This window comes from Psittacula echo (assembly GCF_963264785.1).
Source record: "Psittacula echo genome assembly, chromosome: Z".
In the NCBI taxonomy this organism is placed as follows: Eukaryota; Metazoa; Chordata; class Aves; order Psittaciformes; family Psittacidae; genus Psittacula; species Psittacula echo.
This window is the reverse complement of record NC_137742.1, coordinates 26,314,622-26,334,618: the sequence shown is the minus strand read 5'-3', so window position 1 is coordinate 26,334,618 and position 19,997 is coordinate 26,314,622. Positions and strand designations below refer to the sequence as shown.

Below are 19,997 nucleotides of genomic sequence, written 5' to 3'. Positions count from 1 at the left end.
TATTCCTGGTGAACAGTAATAAAAAGAATTACTATGGATGTATCTACTTCTTCAGTCTTTAATTTGCTAATCTCTTGTGTATTAATGAAACCTGGTAGCTTATCACTGGTTTTGGTCTCCTAGACAACAGAGGTCCCTGTTCTCTTTAATTTGTTTTTCAGAAAGCTGTGAAAACTTGCATAGAACGGATTCTTCTGCTCCATTTTAAACATTCTCACTTGTAATTAATTGTGTTTGAACACCCTCTGTGATGATGACTGGGTGTTCAGCTAATTTTATCTATATCTGAGTGATGTGAGCATAATTTGTTAACTTGGCACAGGAGACATTTTTAGTAGTTCTGTAGATGTTCTTGCCAGTGTGAGATAAAATGTGTTGTGTTTTCTGGTTTTGTTTTGTTTGTGTATGGTTTTGGTGTTGTTTTTTTTTCTTTTCCAACTGACTTTTTTCTATTCTTCAGATGTTAATACTGGGATGCTTCTTGAACCTGACTCCTAGGGATTCTGAGTGTGATGCTAATCTTTGCTTTTCACATTGACATTATAGGAGAGAGACTACAAGAAACAGTTAAAATGATAGTTTAGAAGGAAATCCGTTAATTAAGTTTTGCTGGTTTCTTAAAACTCCAGTCTCCTGAACTAACTCAGATCTTGAAAATGTCATCTGAAGTGAATGTGTGTGCCTTAAATACATCAATAGCTATAGTAGCTGGGCATGAATACTGGCCTGTTTTTAAATTCTGTTCTGAGGTTGCTATCACTAATAGTATTAAATAAAAAGATAAGAAACTCAAGGGGCTGAAGTGGCAGGAGTTTGGGTGAGATAAAGCTGGAGAAGGAAGTGTGAATTGGAGGGAGAGAACAAGGAGCTGGACAAGATGGGAATTACAGGGATCAGCACTCAAAAGTAGGAAGAACTGAAACTGACCAGGTAGCTGAGGAAAATCAGGTTGTGTCAAGGAGTTAGTGCAAGGGCAGCTCCAATTTGAGCGGAAGTATTGGTCCACCAGAGCATAGCTTTCCTCAGCCTGAAGGGGGGACTGGACATTTTTCAGTTGCTACTTTCGGTGACTGACTTTAGAGTATTTAAAGCATGTCCCAGAAAATTTCCAATCTTCGGCATTTGCAGAGGATAACCTGATTTTTAATCACGGAAATCATGCAGCAAGTTGAGGTCTCTCGATATTTGGTGGTTCCAGCTGTGCTACTGCTTTGTGTTGGTGTCTGTATATTATCACCTATTAAAGCCTTTGTGGCTTTTTTTTCCCCCCCTGCTACTTAATATTAACCCCCCCTGCATCCCCAAACTAAAAAATAGTGCATTTTAATTTTATTATCTGAGTGGAATATCAAATATGGAAAAATAAGTTATGCCAGCCTAGATGTAATTATTCTTGTAGAATATTAAAAGTTTTGCTCACTAAAATATATCTGGTAATGATACATAGAAATTTGATAGCATTCATTTAAATGCCACTTTTTCTCTGGGTATGTGGTCCTGCACAACATTTATTGTATGTGTTCATTATTCAAACCCTGATTAACTCTAAATTCAATGGTTTATTATTCAGCAGTGAGTATGAGTGCTACACAGTTTTGCCTCATTGTATTTAAGTTAGTTGGCATTTGCCCTATTTTTAAAATGAGATGCAGTCAGTGTAAGGTAAATGATTCGAATTAATTCTTTGTATTCCTTGGGATGTCAGGTCTAGGCTTTCAGAAATACTGTAAGAAGTGTTTTGAAGTATGAAGTGCAGCTCCTGTTGGTGTCAGTTGTTCAATGCTCTGTACGTATTCAGTACAGTTTGAAGTCTAGCAGCCTACTCCTGGGTACCCAAACTATGAAGAGCTTGTTTCTTACCATGCTGAGGATAGTTCTAGCATTAGAGAAGATCACAGTGAGTGAGTATAAGAGAGATACTTATCTCCAGACTAATACTTGCCTCCTTCAGCTATGAGATTACACTTCTTTTCTTGTGATCTCTCATTTACTTTTCCCTGAGTCTCTCTGAATGTGGAAGAGATCAGGCCATGAACTTCTATTAAGTGCAGGCTGTGTAACTGAGGTTTTCTTAGAGCAAAATTTGAATGCTACTTGCCATGGTGGGGTTCAGTTTGTGTATTACAGTGTTTGGGGTTTTTTTTTTTAGGTAATGAATTTTTTCTTAAATGGAGCTGGTGTTGAATATACTCTGAGTCATTCAGTTTTTGGGGTTTTTTCAGAGCTTTGGCAAACAATAGCAGTATTCGGCAGAAGTATAGTAACTGTAATTCAAAATAGGATGGACTTCTGGTAAAGGGCTTCTCACTGTACTCACTGTATGTATTTAAGCAGACAACTTATTTCTAGTACTAGAGATTTTTGATGTAGTCAGCTTGTTTGGCTCAGCATATGTTTCCTGTTATTTGTCAGTGTTAGAATATCACAATAGCTGTGTGAAGAGATCTGAGAGACTTTCCCTCCCCTTCTGCCCCTCGCCTCTCGTTCTGCTCTAAAACATTTAGAGAAAAAAGGCTTTCTTTCATCAGGTATTTATTGTTGTTTGCATATTTTATTTCTAAATATAGATTGCGCTTCTAAATGTGATTTAACCACTCTTTTCTGCTTTTTGGAAATCTTCTGCTGTTCAGTGGCTGTCTCATGAGTCTGATATTCTGGTTATTCAAATAATTGCATTTATTGTCCTTCATGGACACAGTTGAGCTGAGTTATTTGGTTAGTACAGCACTCTACAGAAAGAAGTTTATTCTTGAAATGTACTTTTAAAGGAGCTAATTTAACTTAAAGTAGTTGCTATTTGAGTGCTATTTGAATTTCAGTAATGTAGGCATGTTATTCCACTAAGTGGCTCAAGGGTAGCTATCACTAATTTCATGTGTGTCTATACTTGAGCATTTTTGTGTGTGGAAGAGTGAATGATACGGCAGCATTTGTGAAATGGGTACCACACTGAAAGCATGAACAAAAAATTGAAGGATTTTGTACACTGCCGATTCACACTAATATGTAAAGGCTAGAATAAGTGTACTGGGTCTGGCAAGGATGGAGTTAATTTTTTTTTTATATAGCAGTCTGTGTGGCTCTATGTTTCAGATTTGTGACCAAATACTGCTGATAAGGCAGAGTGTTTCAGCTGTTACAGAAGTGTGCTTGCACAGCATCAAGGCCTTCTCTTTTTTGCACTCTGCTTCCCCCTGGGAGTAGGCTGGGATTGGGCAAGAGGTAGGGAGGGGACACAGGCAGGGCAGCTGACTTATGATTCTCTTCCCCATTCCACTGGAGAAGGTAGTGAAAAAAGCAGACATTAAGAAATCCCGTTCCTGCACCTGTAGGTTGAGTTACTGCTTTCAAGACTTAGCTAATACTGTAATAGATTCTAAGTACCTAGATTTTAATTTTCAGTATCTTAATATTGTATATCTGCTTAAGTGTAGATTAAATAACTTTATTTTTTTATTAGACAAATATTTCATGTACAGGTTTTAAAGGAAATATGAATGTAAATGTATATGAATGTAAATATTTTTTTTCTTCCCAGTTTTTATCAACCCCAGTTTCTTTCTAATATTGAACTAGGCTGTTGAAATTAAGAATATATGTGTATATATATACATATATATATATGTGGTGGTGAGGTATATGAGGGTGGTGAGGCACTGGAATGGGTTGCCCAGGGAGGTTGTGAATGCTCCATCCTTGGCGGTGTTCAAGGCCAGGTTGGATGAGGCCTTGGGTGACATGGTTTAGAGTGGGGTGTCCCTGCTCATGGCAGGGGGGTTGGAACTAGATGGTCTTAAAGTCCTTTCCAACCCTAACTATTCTATGGTTCTATGATCTATACATAACAGCCTGCGTAGTTCACTGGAGGAAAAAAATTATACTATTTTCTTCATTTTACCAATTCAGTAAAAGCTGACCGATAGGTGCTTTTGGTACTGTGGGACACTGTTTCCTCAACTTCATTTTTCTGAAATGCTTTTCATGTGCCAGAAGATGTTGGAGGTTTTTCCGGGTAGGGAAAACCAAGAGCTACAGAAAGCTCTTTTCTTCTGCTTTGCTGTTTGGATGTATAGTTGTGGTGTCCAGTGTTAAACATAGGATAGTTCCCTTCTCTATTGAGAGCTTTTTTCCTTATAAATCAAATGTATCACAGGTAGTTTCTTTCAGATGGTGTTAATCTAGGTTTATAAGAAACTTAGAATAAACTGATGTCATCTTGAAGACAGAGAAAAAGGTGAATGTTTACAGGCTTCTTCACTGAAAACAAACCTTTTTTTAGGGTGAAACAAATGCTGAGTTTTATATGATATAATGATACAAGTGTTAACTTGTTGCTTACATACCTGTGCATATATTTACCTAACTGTTTTCTCTTCTAGGATCCTTCTGTTACACAAGTGACAAGAAATGTTCCTCCAGGGCTAGATGAGTACAATCCTTTTTCTGATTCAAGAACAGTAAGCATATTTATTTATTAATCAAGCTGTTAACACTTTTAGGTAAGATTTGTGAAGTATTGTTTTCAGAGTTTTGAACTGACATTGTGAAACATGTGATGGGCTGGCTAGAGGTGATGGAAGATGTGTAAGGATCGATAGTCCCGTGAAGTGTTTGGAGGATTAAATGGGTAAGTTGATGTAAGTGAGCTTTGACTGGTTAAGGAACACTAGCTCTCAGAAAGTGGGGCAAAACAGAACTGTTGAGTAAGACTTCTGATAGTCTGTCCTTTTGCTTTTCTGAATTCTTCACAGAATCACAGAACATTAGGAATTGGAAGGGACCTCAAAAGATCATCTAGTCCAATCCCCCCTGCCGTAGCAGGGACACCTAGATGAGGTTACACAGGAAGGCATCCAGGCGGGTTTTGAATGTCTCCAGAGAAGGAGACTCCACAACCCCCCTGGGCAGCCTGTTCCAGTGTTCCATCACCCTCACTGAGAAGAAGTTTCTTCTCAAATTTAAGTGGAACCTCTTGTGTTCCAGTTTGAGCCCATTACCCCTCGTCTTACCATTGGTTGCCACCGAGAAGAGCCTGGCTCCATCCTCGTGACACTCAGCCTTTATATATTTATAAACATTAATGAGGTCACCCCTCAGTCTCCTCTTTTCCAAACTAAAGAGACCCAGCTCCCTCAGTCTTTCCTCATAAGGAAGATGCTCCACTCCCTTAATCATCTTTGTTGCCCTGTGTTGGACTCTCTCCAGCAGTTCCCTGTCCTTCTTGAACTGAGGGGCCCAGAACTGGACACAATATTCCAGATGTGGTCTCACCAGGGCAGAGTAGAGAGGAAGGAGAACTTCTCTAGACCTACTGACCACCCCCCTTCTAATACACCCCAGGATGCCATTGGCCTTCCTGGCCACAAGGGCACAGTGCTGGCTCATGATCATCCTCCTATTAACCAGGACCCCCAAGTCCCTTTCCCCTTCACTGCTTTCTAATAGGTTATTCCCCAACCTGTAATGGAACCCGGCGTTGTTCCTACCCAGATGTAACACTCTACACTTCCCCTTGTTATATTTCATCCCATTTTTCACAGCCCAACTCTCCAGCCTGTCCAGGTCTCGCTGGATGGCAGCACAGCCTTCTGGCGTGTCAACCACTCCTCCCAGCTTAGTGTCATCAGCGAACTTGCTGATAGTACACTCAATTCCCTCATCCAGGTCATTAATGAAGATATTGAATAATACTGGCCCCAGCACTGACCCCTGAGGCACCCCACTAGATACTGGCCTCCAACTGGACTCCGTCCCATTGACCACAACTCTCTGGCTTCTGTCCTTCAGCCAGTTCACAGTCCACCTCACCACCCGACCATCCAGTCCACACTTCCTCAGTTTAGCTGTGAGGATGCTGTGGGAGACTGTGTCAAACGCTTTACTGAAGTCAAGGTAGACCACATCCACCGCTCTGCCATAATCCAGCCACCTTGTTATGTCTTCATAAAAGGCTATGAGGTTGGTCAAGCACGACTTCCCCTTGGTGAAGCCATGCTGACTGCCCCTAATGACCCTCTTATCCTTGATATGCCTTGAGATGGCACCAAGGATAAGGTGTTCCATGATTTTTCCAGAGATGGAGGTGAGGCTCACCGGTCTATAGTTACCCGGGTCCTCCTTCTTGCTGTTTTTGAAGACTGGAGTGACATTTGCTTTCCTCCAGTCCTCAGGCACCTCTCCCGTTTCCCAAGACTTGGCAGAGATGATGGAGAGTGGTCCAGCAATGACTTCAGCCAGCTCCTACAGTACCCAGGGGTGCATCCCATTGGGACCCATGAATTTAAGGATGTCCAGATTGCTTAATTGCTCCCTAACCCAGTCCTCATCAACTAAGGCAAACTCCTCCAATTTCCCGACTTCCTCTGAGTTCCTTCTGTTGAGTCCTGAGGTTCAGAAGGGACCCCCTTGCTTTCTGTATTCCTTCCGGAGGAGTGTTTAGGTGCGGATGCATCCAGACTTAGTGCCAGACGTCATCAGTGATTTATATCTAAAGGATTATATATGCACAATCAATCCTTAATATCACTTAGCTAAGATTTCAAAGTTTAGCATGCTGTTAATTACTCAGCGCAAATCTGTTGCAGCAAGGAATCTCTCAACCCAGAGGAGTAACCTTAAGATGTGTCTCTGCTCAAAGGCAGATCCTGGCCTGCAGCCCGCTGCCATGCAGGAAGGCTCAACAGGCCCTGGGCTGTCCACTATTTATGGAGTGAGCTAATTGATTCATACACATTTGCATGCCAACTATTGAAGTTAGTTTCTTCCAAATATTGAGCTGGACCTAAACCAGCACTGTGGTTAGATGGTTGCACTGCTTAAATTAGCCCTTGGCTATTGTGTTATCTCTCTCCCCCAAATCCAATTTGAGTTATGCAGCCGTCACAACCAGAAGCATCTGTTAGACTGCCACTGGAAGTTATCACTTAAGCTGGATCACAGGTAACAGGTCAGGTTGTGGAAGCAGGTGTAGAGCACACAGTCACAGCAATAGCAACAGTAGAGGTTCATACAGTGTTAAAATGCTACACTGGAACAAGCTTGGTTTTGATGAGTCGTGGATTAGGTGTTCAAGGCAGAGTATTTTCAACTAGCAAGAATATTAAATAAGTCTTCTTTTTTTTTTCCTCTGAACTCACAATATCAGAAATTATCTTTCTGAAGCTTGAAGAGTTTAAAAAATGCTTTGTATTGTCCTAAGTTAGAAAGACAGTAGATCTTGTTTGAAAAATAACCAACACAACAATCTAGAGCTACTCTGACATTTTCCAATTACTTATGTACTTATTTTAACATGCAGCTCTGGGGAAAGAGGAAAATTGAGTACTGGCTTTGAACAATCAGCTGTGCATATATAAAACATTCTAATTGCTCATTACAGATGTCAGTTGTATAGAAAAATTGGGAAGATGGGGAAAGTCTTTCAAGTTGGTGTTCAGATCTGCTGTATATGTGCTATATTCATGCACTGTGATTCAATTAATAATCTATGAGAAGTTACTGAATTAATAACAACTGTCTACTGAATGAGTTCTCTGTAGAGTAAAAGAGCTTCCACAGGTTTTCCTGCAGAAGGCAAGACTGAAACAGAAAAGTATATGTTCAGCTAAGAGTGCAATAATCATCTAACCATTAGTTGATACTCTTCTTCCTCTGTTTCTTGTGGATGCTGAATATGTATTTATTCTGTAATTGTATGTATTTGCAGCAATGTGCCTGGGGTACCTGAGGATATGCTCACAATTCCATGTAATCGGCTCTCTTTTCCTGCCAGCTTTGTGTGCAAGAGAAGGGCATACTATGCATGTAGAAATACATGTATGTGACAGGACTAAGGGAAGAGACAGTGGAAGTGAATGCCTTTAAGGGTTGGATAAACAGAGATAGAAACAGGGTCTGTGAATTTTAGACTTGGAGGATTGCAATGTCTGTCAGTGTAGGGATAGAAATTACTCTGCATTTTGTCTTGCTCAGAGCAAAAGCATCCAAATAGTTTCTGGGGGCTTTGATTTGCTGCTGTTCCTTTTTCTACGTTTCTTGGGAAGCTGAGTCATCTGGAACAATTTTGTGCATGTAATCCCACTTCAAATGTTTGGAAACCACAGTGGTGTGAGTGAGCAGAAAGGATGCAAGCTGGTGGTAGCAAAATATGTCCTGAAGACTTTTATGTTCTTTAGTTTGAGAATTACTGGTCTGTAAGACTTCAAATTATATTTGTTTCACCACGAGTAATAATGTGTAGTTTTAGTTCTTAAGGAAGCTGAGAATGGTGTGCTTCAATTAGAAATCCAAATTTCTAGTGGTAGTGGTAAGACGACATGTTGCATTCTATAGCATTAATGCAGCAATAACCTTCTTTTTGCCTTCCTTTCAAATTCAAGTTGCTAAAGCGTGCTGGACTGCAAAAATATTTCTTCTTTGAGAAAGTGACTTCAAACTCTGAACGCTGACATTTGTTAGCTTAGTTTAGTTGTGTTTTGCTTTTGCCAAGGGAGATGTTTCCTGCCAGTTCTTGGTTAGATAGGACAGGGGAAAAAAAAAATAAATTCTACTTTTTCTCAGTACTCCTTATTCAAGTACTGAGAAATTATTTCGTTGTATTCACCTTTTATCAGTCAAATTATATCCTTCACATCTGCACTGGGAAATTTGATAGGAAAATAACATGATGTAATGGGGAAAGTGAATGGATGTAGGAGGTAATAGGTGTCAAGCATTACGACCTTGACGTCTAACAAGAGAAATGAGGAGTATTCTTGGTATAAATGTCAGATTAAATATCACTGCCTGCATCTTCAGTGGTTTTGTCTCCAGCTCTAACAGTCGCCATGGAGATTACTTTGTGTCTTTTTTCATGTTTCTGAAATTAAGAAAGAACAGATGAGATTAGACAATTAGTAGTTCTGCTTCATAATTTAATGAAAATACATTTAAAGAAGGCTTTTACTCTCTCCCTGGTTCTGCAAGTTTTGCTAATGCATGTTGAACTCCTTTGAGCACTCTGTGTATATATGTGTAACATGAATAGAGAGAATAATGCATATAGCAGTCGTTTTCAAATTGCTGCATTAAAAATTTGGAAAAAGTTATTAGTAGAGTTGAGGTGGTTTTAAGAAATATTTAAATGATGTTTTGTTTGTTTGTTTGTTTTTTGGTTTTTGTTTTGTTTTTCTTTTTCCTATTAAATTCCTGGGTAGCTCCTCTCTTTCTGTCTTGCATCCGAACACAGTGAAGTGTTTATAAGAAACCAGATTGATCATCCACACCTGGCTTCTTGATGGAAATAGGTAGTCAGTTGAGCGTTAAGAAAAGTAAGATGGAAAATTATTAAAGCATGAACTAGAACGTACCTCAGCTGGCTTCATAACAGAGGAAGGAAATCTGACAGGTCCCAACACTCACTGGAAAGGAGCAGTGGGGTATGACTCTGTGTATCTATGTTCTGTGTAAATCTGACAGTTTTACGTTGGGGTGTTAAAGGCAATGCCCTGTCTGTGGCAGCTTGTGTAGCTGGCCCTTCTAGTGCCCTTGTGTGTGCAGGTGTGTGTGTATTTGTGTGCATCCCTGGGATACACACTAAACATGCTACTAGCTGAACCTGGGAACAGGAAAGCTATAGCTGTCTTCAGCAACCTGAAATGGATAGCCTTCAAAGAGTCTCAGGAGAGCTGGTCTGGGCTCCAGCAGACAGAAGGGAGGAGTCCCCAGGTCTCAGAGCATCCCAGAAGTGATAATATCCCTTAAGAGCTTTTGTCTCCCAGCCCCTCTTTCTTAGGATTACAGAATTCACAGCCTCTGCTGCAAATTCTTCCAGGGGCACAAGCTTCTATGTAAGCAGCAGGTCTTTTACACAACTATCATTATGTGCACAATAGACAGCAAGTCTTAACACTGTATAGATGATCAGTTAGCATATAATGGAACTTAATGTAGAAATCTGAGTCAGAAGAATCTTGTACAAAATTAGTACCTCATAGTGATGTCATGTGTGCTGTTGGCATCTTTGTTTCTGTAGCTCATGAGCTTTCTGATTGGTTTCTTTATTCATAATCATAGATACATGTATCAGTCATTAGCAGCACTGTAGGCTGTTTGGGAAAAGCATCTTTGAAATATACTTTGAATTCATTGTACAGATATTTTCTAGTCTGATAATCCACCTTTTTACACTGTTACAGGTAGTATTACTGTTACTTTTTTTACAGTATTATGGAGGGCTGCTGTAGTACTTGTGGGAAACTATGAACAGTCCTGGTTATTAGTCTGGCAGGCAGCTGCTTATCAGTTATGCTTTCAAAGCTATTTTTACCTTTTTTTTTTCTTTTCTTTATGGCTTTTTTAGCATTGCCGTGGCCTACAATGCATAATGCATTAGAGTTTTTATTCAGTAGCTTTTTGTTATTGTGGTGCAGGTTTTCTGTCTCATGTTTGAAGTAGATAATGGTTGTCTAGTTTTTGTAGGAATTCTTGGCAAGGCCTTTTTCTTTACCACAGTATACTCCAACATAAGGAATTAATTAACTGTCTTTATTAACTGTCTTTAACCAGCTTCGGAGAATCATAGAATCATCTAGTTTGAAAAGACCTTAAGAATTATGAAGTCCACTTAACGGTTAACCTAGCAGTGTCAAGTCCACCTCTAAATCATGTTCGTAAGTGCCACATCTACAGGTCTTTTAAATACCTCAGGGGTGGTGACTCAACTTCTTCCCTGGGCAGCTTGTTTCAGTGCTTGACCACCCTTTTGGTGAAGAAATTTTTCCTAACTACCAATCAAAACCTCCCCTGGCGTAACTCCTCTGGCCCTATCACTTAAGAAAAGAGACTGATCCCCACCCCACTACAACTTCCTCTGAAGTAGTTGTAGAGAGTGATAAGGTCCCTTCTGAGCCTCCTTTTCTCCATGCTAAGCCACCCCATTTTCCCTCAGCCATTCCTCATCAGACTTGTGCTCCAGGCCTTTCACAACCTCCTCAATGTCTGTCTTGTTCTGAGGAACCCAGAACTGAGCACAGGATTTGAGGTGCAGCTTCACTGTGCCAAGTACAGAGGGATGATTGCTGCACTGGCCCTGCTGGCCACACTACTGCTCATACGGACCAGGATGCTACTGGCATTCTTGGCCACCTGGGCATAAGCTGGCTCACGTTCAACTGGCTGTTGACCAACACACAGAGGTCCTTTTCTGTCCACTCTTCCCCAGGCCTGTAATGTTGCACTGAGGTGGTTGTGACTCAAGAGGAGGACTTGGCATTTAACCTTCAGTTGTCTTCATTCCATAGTACCAAGTAATCTTTCTTAGGATGAAAAACTTAAATCATCATTTGAGAAATGAGATCTCTCTGGTATCTCAGTATTCTGTTATGAACTGATGTATAAAGTGGAAAGATAATTTTGATATGCTGAAATCAGCTGATGTTGCTGAGTAGTATCACAGAGACGGAGTTTACTCAAGCACAGGTTTTCTCCTCAGTGTACTGCATTCATGCATTTCAAAAAATTATTAGCAAATGTGCAGATAAGCTGCACCAAGTCATAATTTGCCAAGGGAGTGGTATTTATTTACTCCTGCTTTGTTTTAAGGTGTTTTAGTATTGAAAACATCACATTTCTCACTGTATTTTTGTTCTTGATTTCAGTCTTACTGGGAACAAATGCCTGCCTTAAAAAATCACAGAATGTGAAAGTCTTGCATGTTGCAGGTTCTACACAGAGAAAGAATTGTAGTTTCCCCAAATGTATTTAAGAATAAAATAACATCATAGTAGTGCTGTACAGATCTGCTTTGGTAAAATTCAGTTGATAACTTCAATCCAGGTAATATTGTTTTCCTTGGTTTGGTAGCTACTGGTTAGCATTGCGTATGATAGATGTGGGGAAAGTCAGAGATGATGACAATAAGGGATGGGAATGAGGAGAGAATTTTTTTTTTTTAAAAAAGGGGAAAAAAAAAAAAAAAAGAGGAAGAACCCAAGCTACTAAAAGCTTCTTGTAAGCTGTATTCTTATGGGTGGTAACCAAGTGAATGAATTGCCAGTGGTACTTGAAACTGAATACGAGGGTACATGCTGGGAGAGTAGTTGAGCAGTAGATTATGGATCTTGAAATGCAACATTTAATATGGTACATTGTTTCTCTAGTTAGCTAGGTGATGTATGTCTGGAAGACACTTGTAGAAAGCTCTGGAAGACATTACTAATAAATAGCATCATGTTTCAGAATATGAATAAATCACTGTTAAATCCTGCAATTCTCTTAAACATAAACTGCCCTTTCATATTCACATCTGAGCAAAGTCAAAATTCTGTTTGCTTTCTACTGATCCGTAAGATTCCATGTGTGTTTATAGCAAGTCGTGCAGTATAAAACCAAGTAAGTAGAACACTGCACCAGAGAACACAGTTAACTTCTTTTTCCTAAAGGTTATAATATTGTAGGCAGCACGCCAGATTTTCAGTTTGTCAGTAACACTTCCTTTAAAACAGTTATATTGGTTCTTACAGAGTTAATGAAAAGATGTTTATTAGACTAGGAAACTATCTCCTTATAATTGTCTCTTGTTTTCTTAGCCTCCTCCAGGAAGTGTGAAAATGCCTAATGTACCCAGCACCCAGCCAGCAATAATGAAACCAACAGAAGAACCACCTGCTTACACACAAATTGCAAAGGTTTGTCTGCAACTTCAGGCACTAGGTTCCATTTAATTACACTTGTGAAATAATGTATTTAATTCTGAAATAAGGTATTCCTGATGATTTATGAAAATTAATACTGCCTTTAAGTAATCAGTTAATGCATAAATTTGTGCAATATTAGGCCACTTTTCATCCATAGCTGGCGATGCTTAATTATAGAAAGCAGACCTGGAATTTTTATTTTGTGTTTGTATTTTTAATCGATATCTAACAATGCTTGTTTTGTTCAGGAGCATGCCTTGGCCCAGGCAGAACTGCTAAAGCGTCAAGAAGAACTGGAAAGAAAAGCAGCTGAATTAGATCGCAGAGAAAGGGAAATGCAGAGTCTCAATCAGCAAGGGGGTATGCATGAAAAAAATACTTCTTTAAATTGCAGATACTTAACATTTTCTTAGAAACTGTTCTAGTATTACAGTGTCATTTTGAAACAGGTCTAAGAGGAGGGTTTATAATCTTTTCAGGAAAAGAAAGTTTATCTCCCTCGAGACAGTGAATAAAAACTGTCCTGTCCTGTGTAATTTTCACTGTTAAAATTTTAAGTTTGGCCTTAAGGTGTTATTCTCTTGCTATCAGCTATTTTTATTCTAGGTTAATATCTAAGTATACAATTAAATAGAAATGAAGCATTTAGAGAAGTAGTAAAAGTAACTTCATAAGGAAAATCTCATTTATTTATGTAAGTATTTATAGATGTAGGAAAACTTATCTGTTTTAAAACATTTTCCTTTTATCATCTCTTGCTATGTTACAGACAATATTCTATGCAAATAGCAGAAAGATCTGTTATTAATTTTCTATTTTTCAAGACACTTTGGAACCCGTAGTCAAGATCAGTAATCTCACTTTGCTGCAAATGGTGTGCTGCACAAAACCATCAGGTTTTGTATAGCAGTTTCACAAATGACAAGATTTACATCTCCTTAACTGAAGATACTTTGCTAAAAGTAGATCTGTGGGCATATTCCTTTTCAAAAGGACGGACTTCAGTCTGAAGTTAGGAGAAAGGCTAAAACAAAACACTGTGTGCAAGGTTGACTTTGTGTGGTCTTTTCACTTGTATCTAGAATACTGACTGTTTTATTTCTACATCTGCTGGTGTTTTTTAAATATGCATTGGTGCAATTCCAGATAACATAATTGCTTAGTAATTCAAAGTCTTGTGAATTTTATAAGTAGAGTGTTTCAGTTGGAAGGGGCCTACAATGATCATCTAGCCCATCAGCCTGACCACTTCAAGGCTGACCAAAAGTTACAGCATGTTATTAAGGGCAGTGTCCAAATGCCTCTTAAACACCAGCAGGCTTGGGTCATTGACCACCTCTCTGGGAAGGCTTTTCCAGGGTTTGACCACCCTCTCAGTAAAGAAATGCTTCTCAATGTTCCATCTAAACCTCCCATAGTGCAGCATTGAACCATTTCCATGCATCCTAGCACTGGATACCTGGGAGAAAAGCTCAGCACCTCCCTCTCCACTTCCCCTGCTCGGGAAGCTGTAGAGAGCAGTCATATATGCTAGTCATTTGCTGGGATCTGGGAATGGGAAATTGCTATTCTTTTTCTGAGGAAAAGAATCACAGTGATTTTGTTCCTTCATTAAGGCATTTTTATTTCCTTCATATTTGTTCTTTCCAGTATCTCTGTACTTCTTCTCCCAGACAGTGGATATTTTTGTTGTGGTGGGTTTTTTTTTTTTGGTTTGGGGTTTTTTTTGGTGTTTTTTTTTTTTTTCCCCCTTATTTCCTTCTCCATCTATTGCCTTTCATCTAATTTCACTAACTTACAATGATGGTCTGGGTTGATTGCTTTTCTCTTCCTGGCTTTAGGGACAGTTTTGTTCACCTGTATCTTAGAGAATCTAACTGTTACCCGATGCATGTTTCAGGTCATTTCTAAAATGGGTGTAATTAGGTTGCAGTTGTTCACATCAAAATGCTTGAAGAATCTATGAAGAATCTAAAGGATTCTTTAGGAAGGCTGAGCAGAAAAAAGAAGGATTTTAAAGTATTAAAGAAGATGCTATTTTTTTTTTTTTTACCAAATGACCGTGTAAAAGATGCTGCAAATCAGGAATAGTCTATTGTGACTGAGAAGAAAAACACTTTAGAGTTGTCTTGATTGGAGGACAGGGTCTTTTGCCTATACTTTAGCTATTTGCATTCAATTTAAGATACTGGCTGCCATCTGGGAAACTGTCGTGCATAACTAACTACAGTGCAAAGATCTTCAGGCTGATAGGTCAGCTCAGCCTTTGATCTTTCTGCGCAGGTCCTGCGCAGCATTGCATTTGAGCTAGTTAAGGTGTGCTGCTTCTTAATTCAGCTAGTTCATTTGGAGGTGCCTAAAAATCCCTTTCTGTGCTTGCATGAAGCTTGTGTGGATTTGTCTGCATATATAGTGTAGACATGCCATTAAAGTTATGTTAATACACCTTCCGGTGGTAATGTGTGTTGAATGAAGTAACTCTAAGCTAGCTTTTTGCTCATCAAGGTGCAGTCTTCAAATATGGATACCCAGAACGTATTTAGAAAAAAAACCTCTTGGTTTTTGATCTCAGACTGTGTCACCAATCTGTCTTAGTTGAAAATTTTGAAACCTGTGCCACAGCATTGGGAAAGCACTTAAAATAGAATTCTTGACTAACATCTTGAATTATTACAAGATACCTGAATTTTTCCGTAACTCTGTCTTTGAACTATTAGTACTGACAGAAAGAACCATATACTGTGGGAATGAAGATCTGAATTATTATCAGGTATTTTTTGCATAAGAAATCCCAAAGTAGTTTGTAATATGAATGGGAATATTTCTTGATTAGCTTCAGTATGCTCTCTCTCCCAATCCCCTGCTCTGAAGAGCCTGGTAAAAATTTCAGTAGAAGGGGCAGAAAAGTTAACAGATATGTAGTACTTTCGAACTGTTTGGACAGAACTACCAGCTTCATCTTGTCTGAGTGGGGAAACAAAACATATGTAAGCTTTGCAAGTTTTCTATTCTTATCAGGTGAACTGGTAATAAAGATAAGGTTGAAGATAGCAGTTGCAAGCAAAACTTGTCAGAATTTCATGTAAAGGTTAGTCTCTAGTTCAGCTCCACTTTTTGAACATGGTGATTAATGTATTTCTTGCATCCAGAATTTGAAATGCTAGAGTAAAGGTATGTTGCAGTTATCTCAGTTGAATCTCTGAGTCTGCTTCTATTTGGCAGAGTTCATACTCTAGCCTGTGAGCAGATCAGCGTACAGAAAATTCAGGTGTCTGATACCACATTCTTTATGGTATCCTTATTCTGTCACACAACTGTATGTGGTTGTAATTAATACAGTGATGCTGTAGGGCATCTTCCTGAAATGAAGAGTAGTTTAGACCACTTCAATAGCTGCCTTTCTTGAGGCTTTTGGGCTTTTAAAGTTTTGACTGTAAGCTATATTGAGACCTTGTTCAAAGTGTTAGAAAGGGACTGTAGTGATAGGACAAGGGGTAATGGATTCAAACATAAACAAGGGAATTTTAGGTTAGATATGAGGAAGAAGTTCTTTACTGTGAGGGTGGTGAGGCACTGGAATGGGTTGCCCGAGGAAGTTGTGAATGCTCCATCCCTGGCAGTGTTCAAGGCCAGGTTGGATGGAGTCTTGGGTGACGTGGTTTAGTGCGAGGTGTCCCGGTCCATGGCAGGGGGATTGGAACTTGATGATCTTAAGGCCCTTTCCAACCTAAACTATTTTATGATTCTAAAGAGCCTGGTGTTAAAAATACAAAGATTCTGAGGCTGAAGAATGCTTTTCAGTCTCCAGTCTTTGTATTCAACAAAGAATTGAGGGTATTGTGGTAGCCCAAGTTATCCAAATGCTTGTGAACTTGTGTGTGAAACAATTTGAACAAATGCAAATGCATATCTCTAGTATACAAGAATTGAAACTGTATTATAAGGCTCTTTGGGTTTTTTTTCCTGTTTTGCAGGTAGAAAAAATAACTGGCCACCCCTTCCTGAGAATTTTCCAGTAGGTCCTTGTTTCTACCAGGACTTTTCTGTAGACATTCCTGTAGAATTCCAGAAGACAGTAAAGGTTATGTACTATTTGTGGATGTGTAAGTATTTTCTAATAATTTTTTTTTTTTCCAGAAAGCCAGAAGTGCCTATTTAAACTTGATGATACATACCTGCTGCTTTGGCTTTTGTAATGTCTGTAGTGACAAGTTATTTTAAATTCAGAAGTCAAATGTTGAAGTAAAATAGTTTTGTTAGTTTCAATTTTACAAGTATTGAATTATTTAATTGAAAGTTCCACAGAAAAAAAGGAGGGGATTATCCTAAGGCGTTTTGGTTCCAGTATATTGCAGTTTTCTGGTTTAGTTATCTCTGTTATTGTAAAATGAGCTTTGACCATTTATTAGCTTTGAACTAATTCCACTAATTCGAACAATCCTATTTTTTTTAAAAATTAGCTTATATATTAAGAAATATAATTCACTATCAGTGTTAACAGACTTGTGACTTTATTATAATATCCATTTGCTTTAATGTACATAGTTGCATATCGTTTAATATAGTTTTCAGTCTGTATTGGACACTTAGTATCTTTTTAGTCTATTTAAAAAAAATAGTGCAAAATAAATCAGCTGAGCAATCAGTCCATGTTAAAACTATCCTTTGTGCACCAAGAATGCTCTACATCGTCTTTGTGGGGTTAATTTTGTCCTCATTCAGGTGCTGTGTTTTGACTGGAGAAATGCTGGATGAACCAAACGTACAAATGCCACAATATTTGTTTCTTTTGCCTTGTCCACTGTGATGAGAGCCCAATAATTATTCTGAGACTGAGGAAATTCCAAAGATTTAGGTGCTTTGATGTGTTTAATATTTTATTATAGTACTAAGGGAATATGAATTTAAGAACTTTTCTGTATTTTTTTCAAGGCTTCATATTTAATTAAATTTCCATAAATTCATCTGGGAATCTGATATTCTTATTACTGTGATTGAACCACGTAATTGATACACAGAAATGAGCAGTCGGCACTGAATCAAGTTAATTCCACTTCATCATAATCCATACCTGTTTATATTCATTGCTGGGTGATTAACCTTGAAATAAGCAACTAAATCCACTGTAGAATATATGACTAGTCACTCTCATAAATCTGACAGACATGGAAGACTTATATGAAATCTAAGATCAGATACTCCAAAATTTTAGGATAGTTATGAATTCTGGTCATTTGCAGGACTGAGTTCTGAAAGTGCTGTGTGTTTCAAACACAAGGTGAAGTTGGGCGGTGGGAATTGGAATATTAATACTGTTTTTCTTTCTCCTTCTTATGGCGATAAATAGAGGGAGCAGCAACATTATACTATTTCAAAATATGTGGGAGTTGTGCTTTTATAATAATGTGACACATTTTCTTCTAGATAGCCTGAGATTTTTTTTAACCGAGTCCTCCTGGTCTTTTCCTTCTCTAGCTCTACTACTCTCTGACTTGGGGATTACTCAGGAATTAAGGAAAAGGGCATAATGAAGGAAAAGAAAGACGAAATTTTGGGGCTAAAAAAATATTCAGTACAGGATTCCATGTGTTAGGACTGGCTGTTAAATCAGTCCTTGTGAGTTAACTTTTCCAGGATTGTACCTATTTGGTTTGCCTCATTTTTCATTAGAGTGGCTATACTTCCTCAGTGGAGGCACTTACTACCAGCCTGTTTCTGCTTGCTGCTCTGTCCTGTATTTTATTCCCTCTCCCAGAATTTCGTAAGTCTTGTAAAGCCTGGGGGTTCTGTGAACATAAACACATTTGTGTAAATCTAGTACTGAGTGCTCAGCACTTTGTAAAGTAGTTTTCCTCTTTCTTTTTAGCAATCATAGGAGCAAACCTCTCTGTTTCAGTATTCTGTGTGTTTTCATATTAGCAGCAGTTTTTGTATTTTTATTATTGGTCTTTGTGTCTCTGAGGAAACTTTTTTGCCTATTTCAGTTCTATATGCTCTTCATCTCATGAGAAAACAATTTATGTGTCAGTATTGCATGAGTTCATCCATCTTTTCTCTACTTGTATCAGAAATCAGTTTTCCATTTCCCTGATTTAGTTTTATCTTTGCACTTCACCACTTTTGGTTGTTACCTTGGGAGAACTTTTTTTTTTTTTTTTTTTTTTTTTTCATTTTACTGGCTGAGTGATCTCATGTTGAATTTGTAAACTGCAGCAATCAATTAGCAATGGATTTTCTCAGCTGCTATGGAACTTTTCCATTCTATCTTTAGTGATCCTTGCTGGTTAAGTGGCTTTCAGATAGAATGACTGTTTTTCGTGGCTCTTTAGCACTGAGCACTACTTTTTAGATGTTCCTGTGTTGTTAATAGTGTCTCTTGACCTGTATCTAATACCAAATTTTGTTTTGCTCAGAAGTTTGTGTTTTCTAGCTACTTTGCCTGCAGGTTGATAGTGTGTATGAAATGAGCAATACAGGTTCTCTTAAGAGTATTTCTTATTTGAAGTTACAAACTGAAGAGCTGCTTAATCTCATGAAAGCTTTGTGGTATTTGAGTTTGTCACTTTATATAGGTTATGAATGTTTTGATTTTCTATGAAAAAAACTTTTAAAAAGTTTTCAAAGACCAGTGACTTTAAACTGTGGATTCTGGTAGAAAACCAATACCATAAAGTGCCAACTTTTATGGTATTTTTTCTGTTTAGGACACTTTCATCTCATCTATCCTTCTGACTGAGGATACGATCAATAGCATGTGTATCAATCCATGCTGATGTTTGTTCTGCCTGTTCTTGAGAACTTCCAAGAATGGACACTTTCCCTCCAACCCCGTTCTAGTGTGTTGCTGTCTTTTATTGTTAAAAGCTGTCTCCCAGTATATAATTTAATTCTCCTTTCTGTGTTTGATCTTCCCTGTAGCATCCACTGTTGTTATGGAGAATGCATGCATCCCCATTAGTTGTTTTCTTTTGGCTAAATTAGCATAGTTTACTCAGCCTTTCTTTGTAGGTTATGTTTTCTAGAGGTCTGATTGCTTGGTTGATGTCTTAGAGATTCATTCCATATTATTATGGATCTTCTAGTGTGTATTGTCAAGAAATGTGGACCTTGTACAGTATTTTAGCTGAAGTCCTAATGTACTGTGTAGAGAAGAAAAAACACCTTCACATTTTTGATAGCATGTGTTTATGTTATGGGTTGAGCTAAGCCAAATGTTTTTGAATATTTTTTTTTTTCTCATGGAAAATACTTACGTTGTTTGTAGGGTGTGGTTGCATGTGTTTTGCTCACCCCAGCTCCAAAAAGAGCACAACAGACGAGCTA

The 19,997-nt window shown here is 38.4% G+C and overlaps 1 protein-coding gene across 2 annotated transcripts in view; it reads left to right on the top strand.

Annotated features, from left to right (window-relative positions):
* SCAMP1 (secretory carrier membrane protein 1) overlaps window positions 1–19,997 on the top strand; it is a 42,478-nt gene that overhangs the window by 10,784 nt on the left and 11,697 nt on the right. Inside the window, exons 2-5 of one of the 2 annotated variants that reach the window (XM_080638626.1) lie at window positions 4,380–4,457; window positions 12,567–12,665; window positions 12,923–13,034; window positions 16,649–16,777. In XM_080638626.1, the coding sequence (XP_080494752.1) occupies window positions 4,380–4,457; window positions 12,567–12,665; window positions 12,923–13,034; window positions 16,649–16,777 (418 nt within the window). The other variant, XM_080638627.1, reaches the window with a different exon arrangement.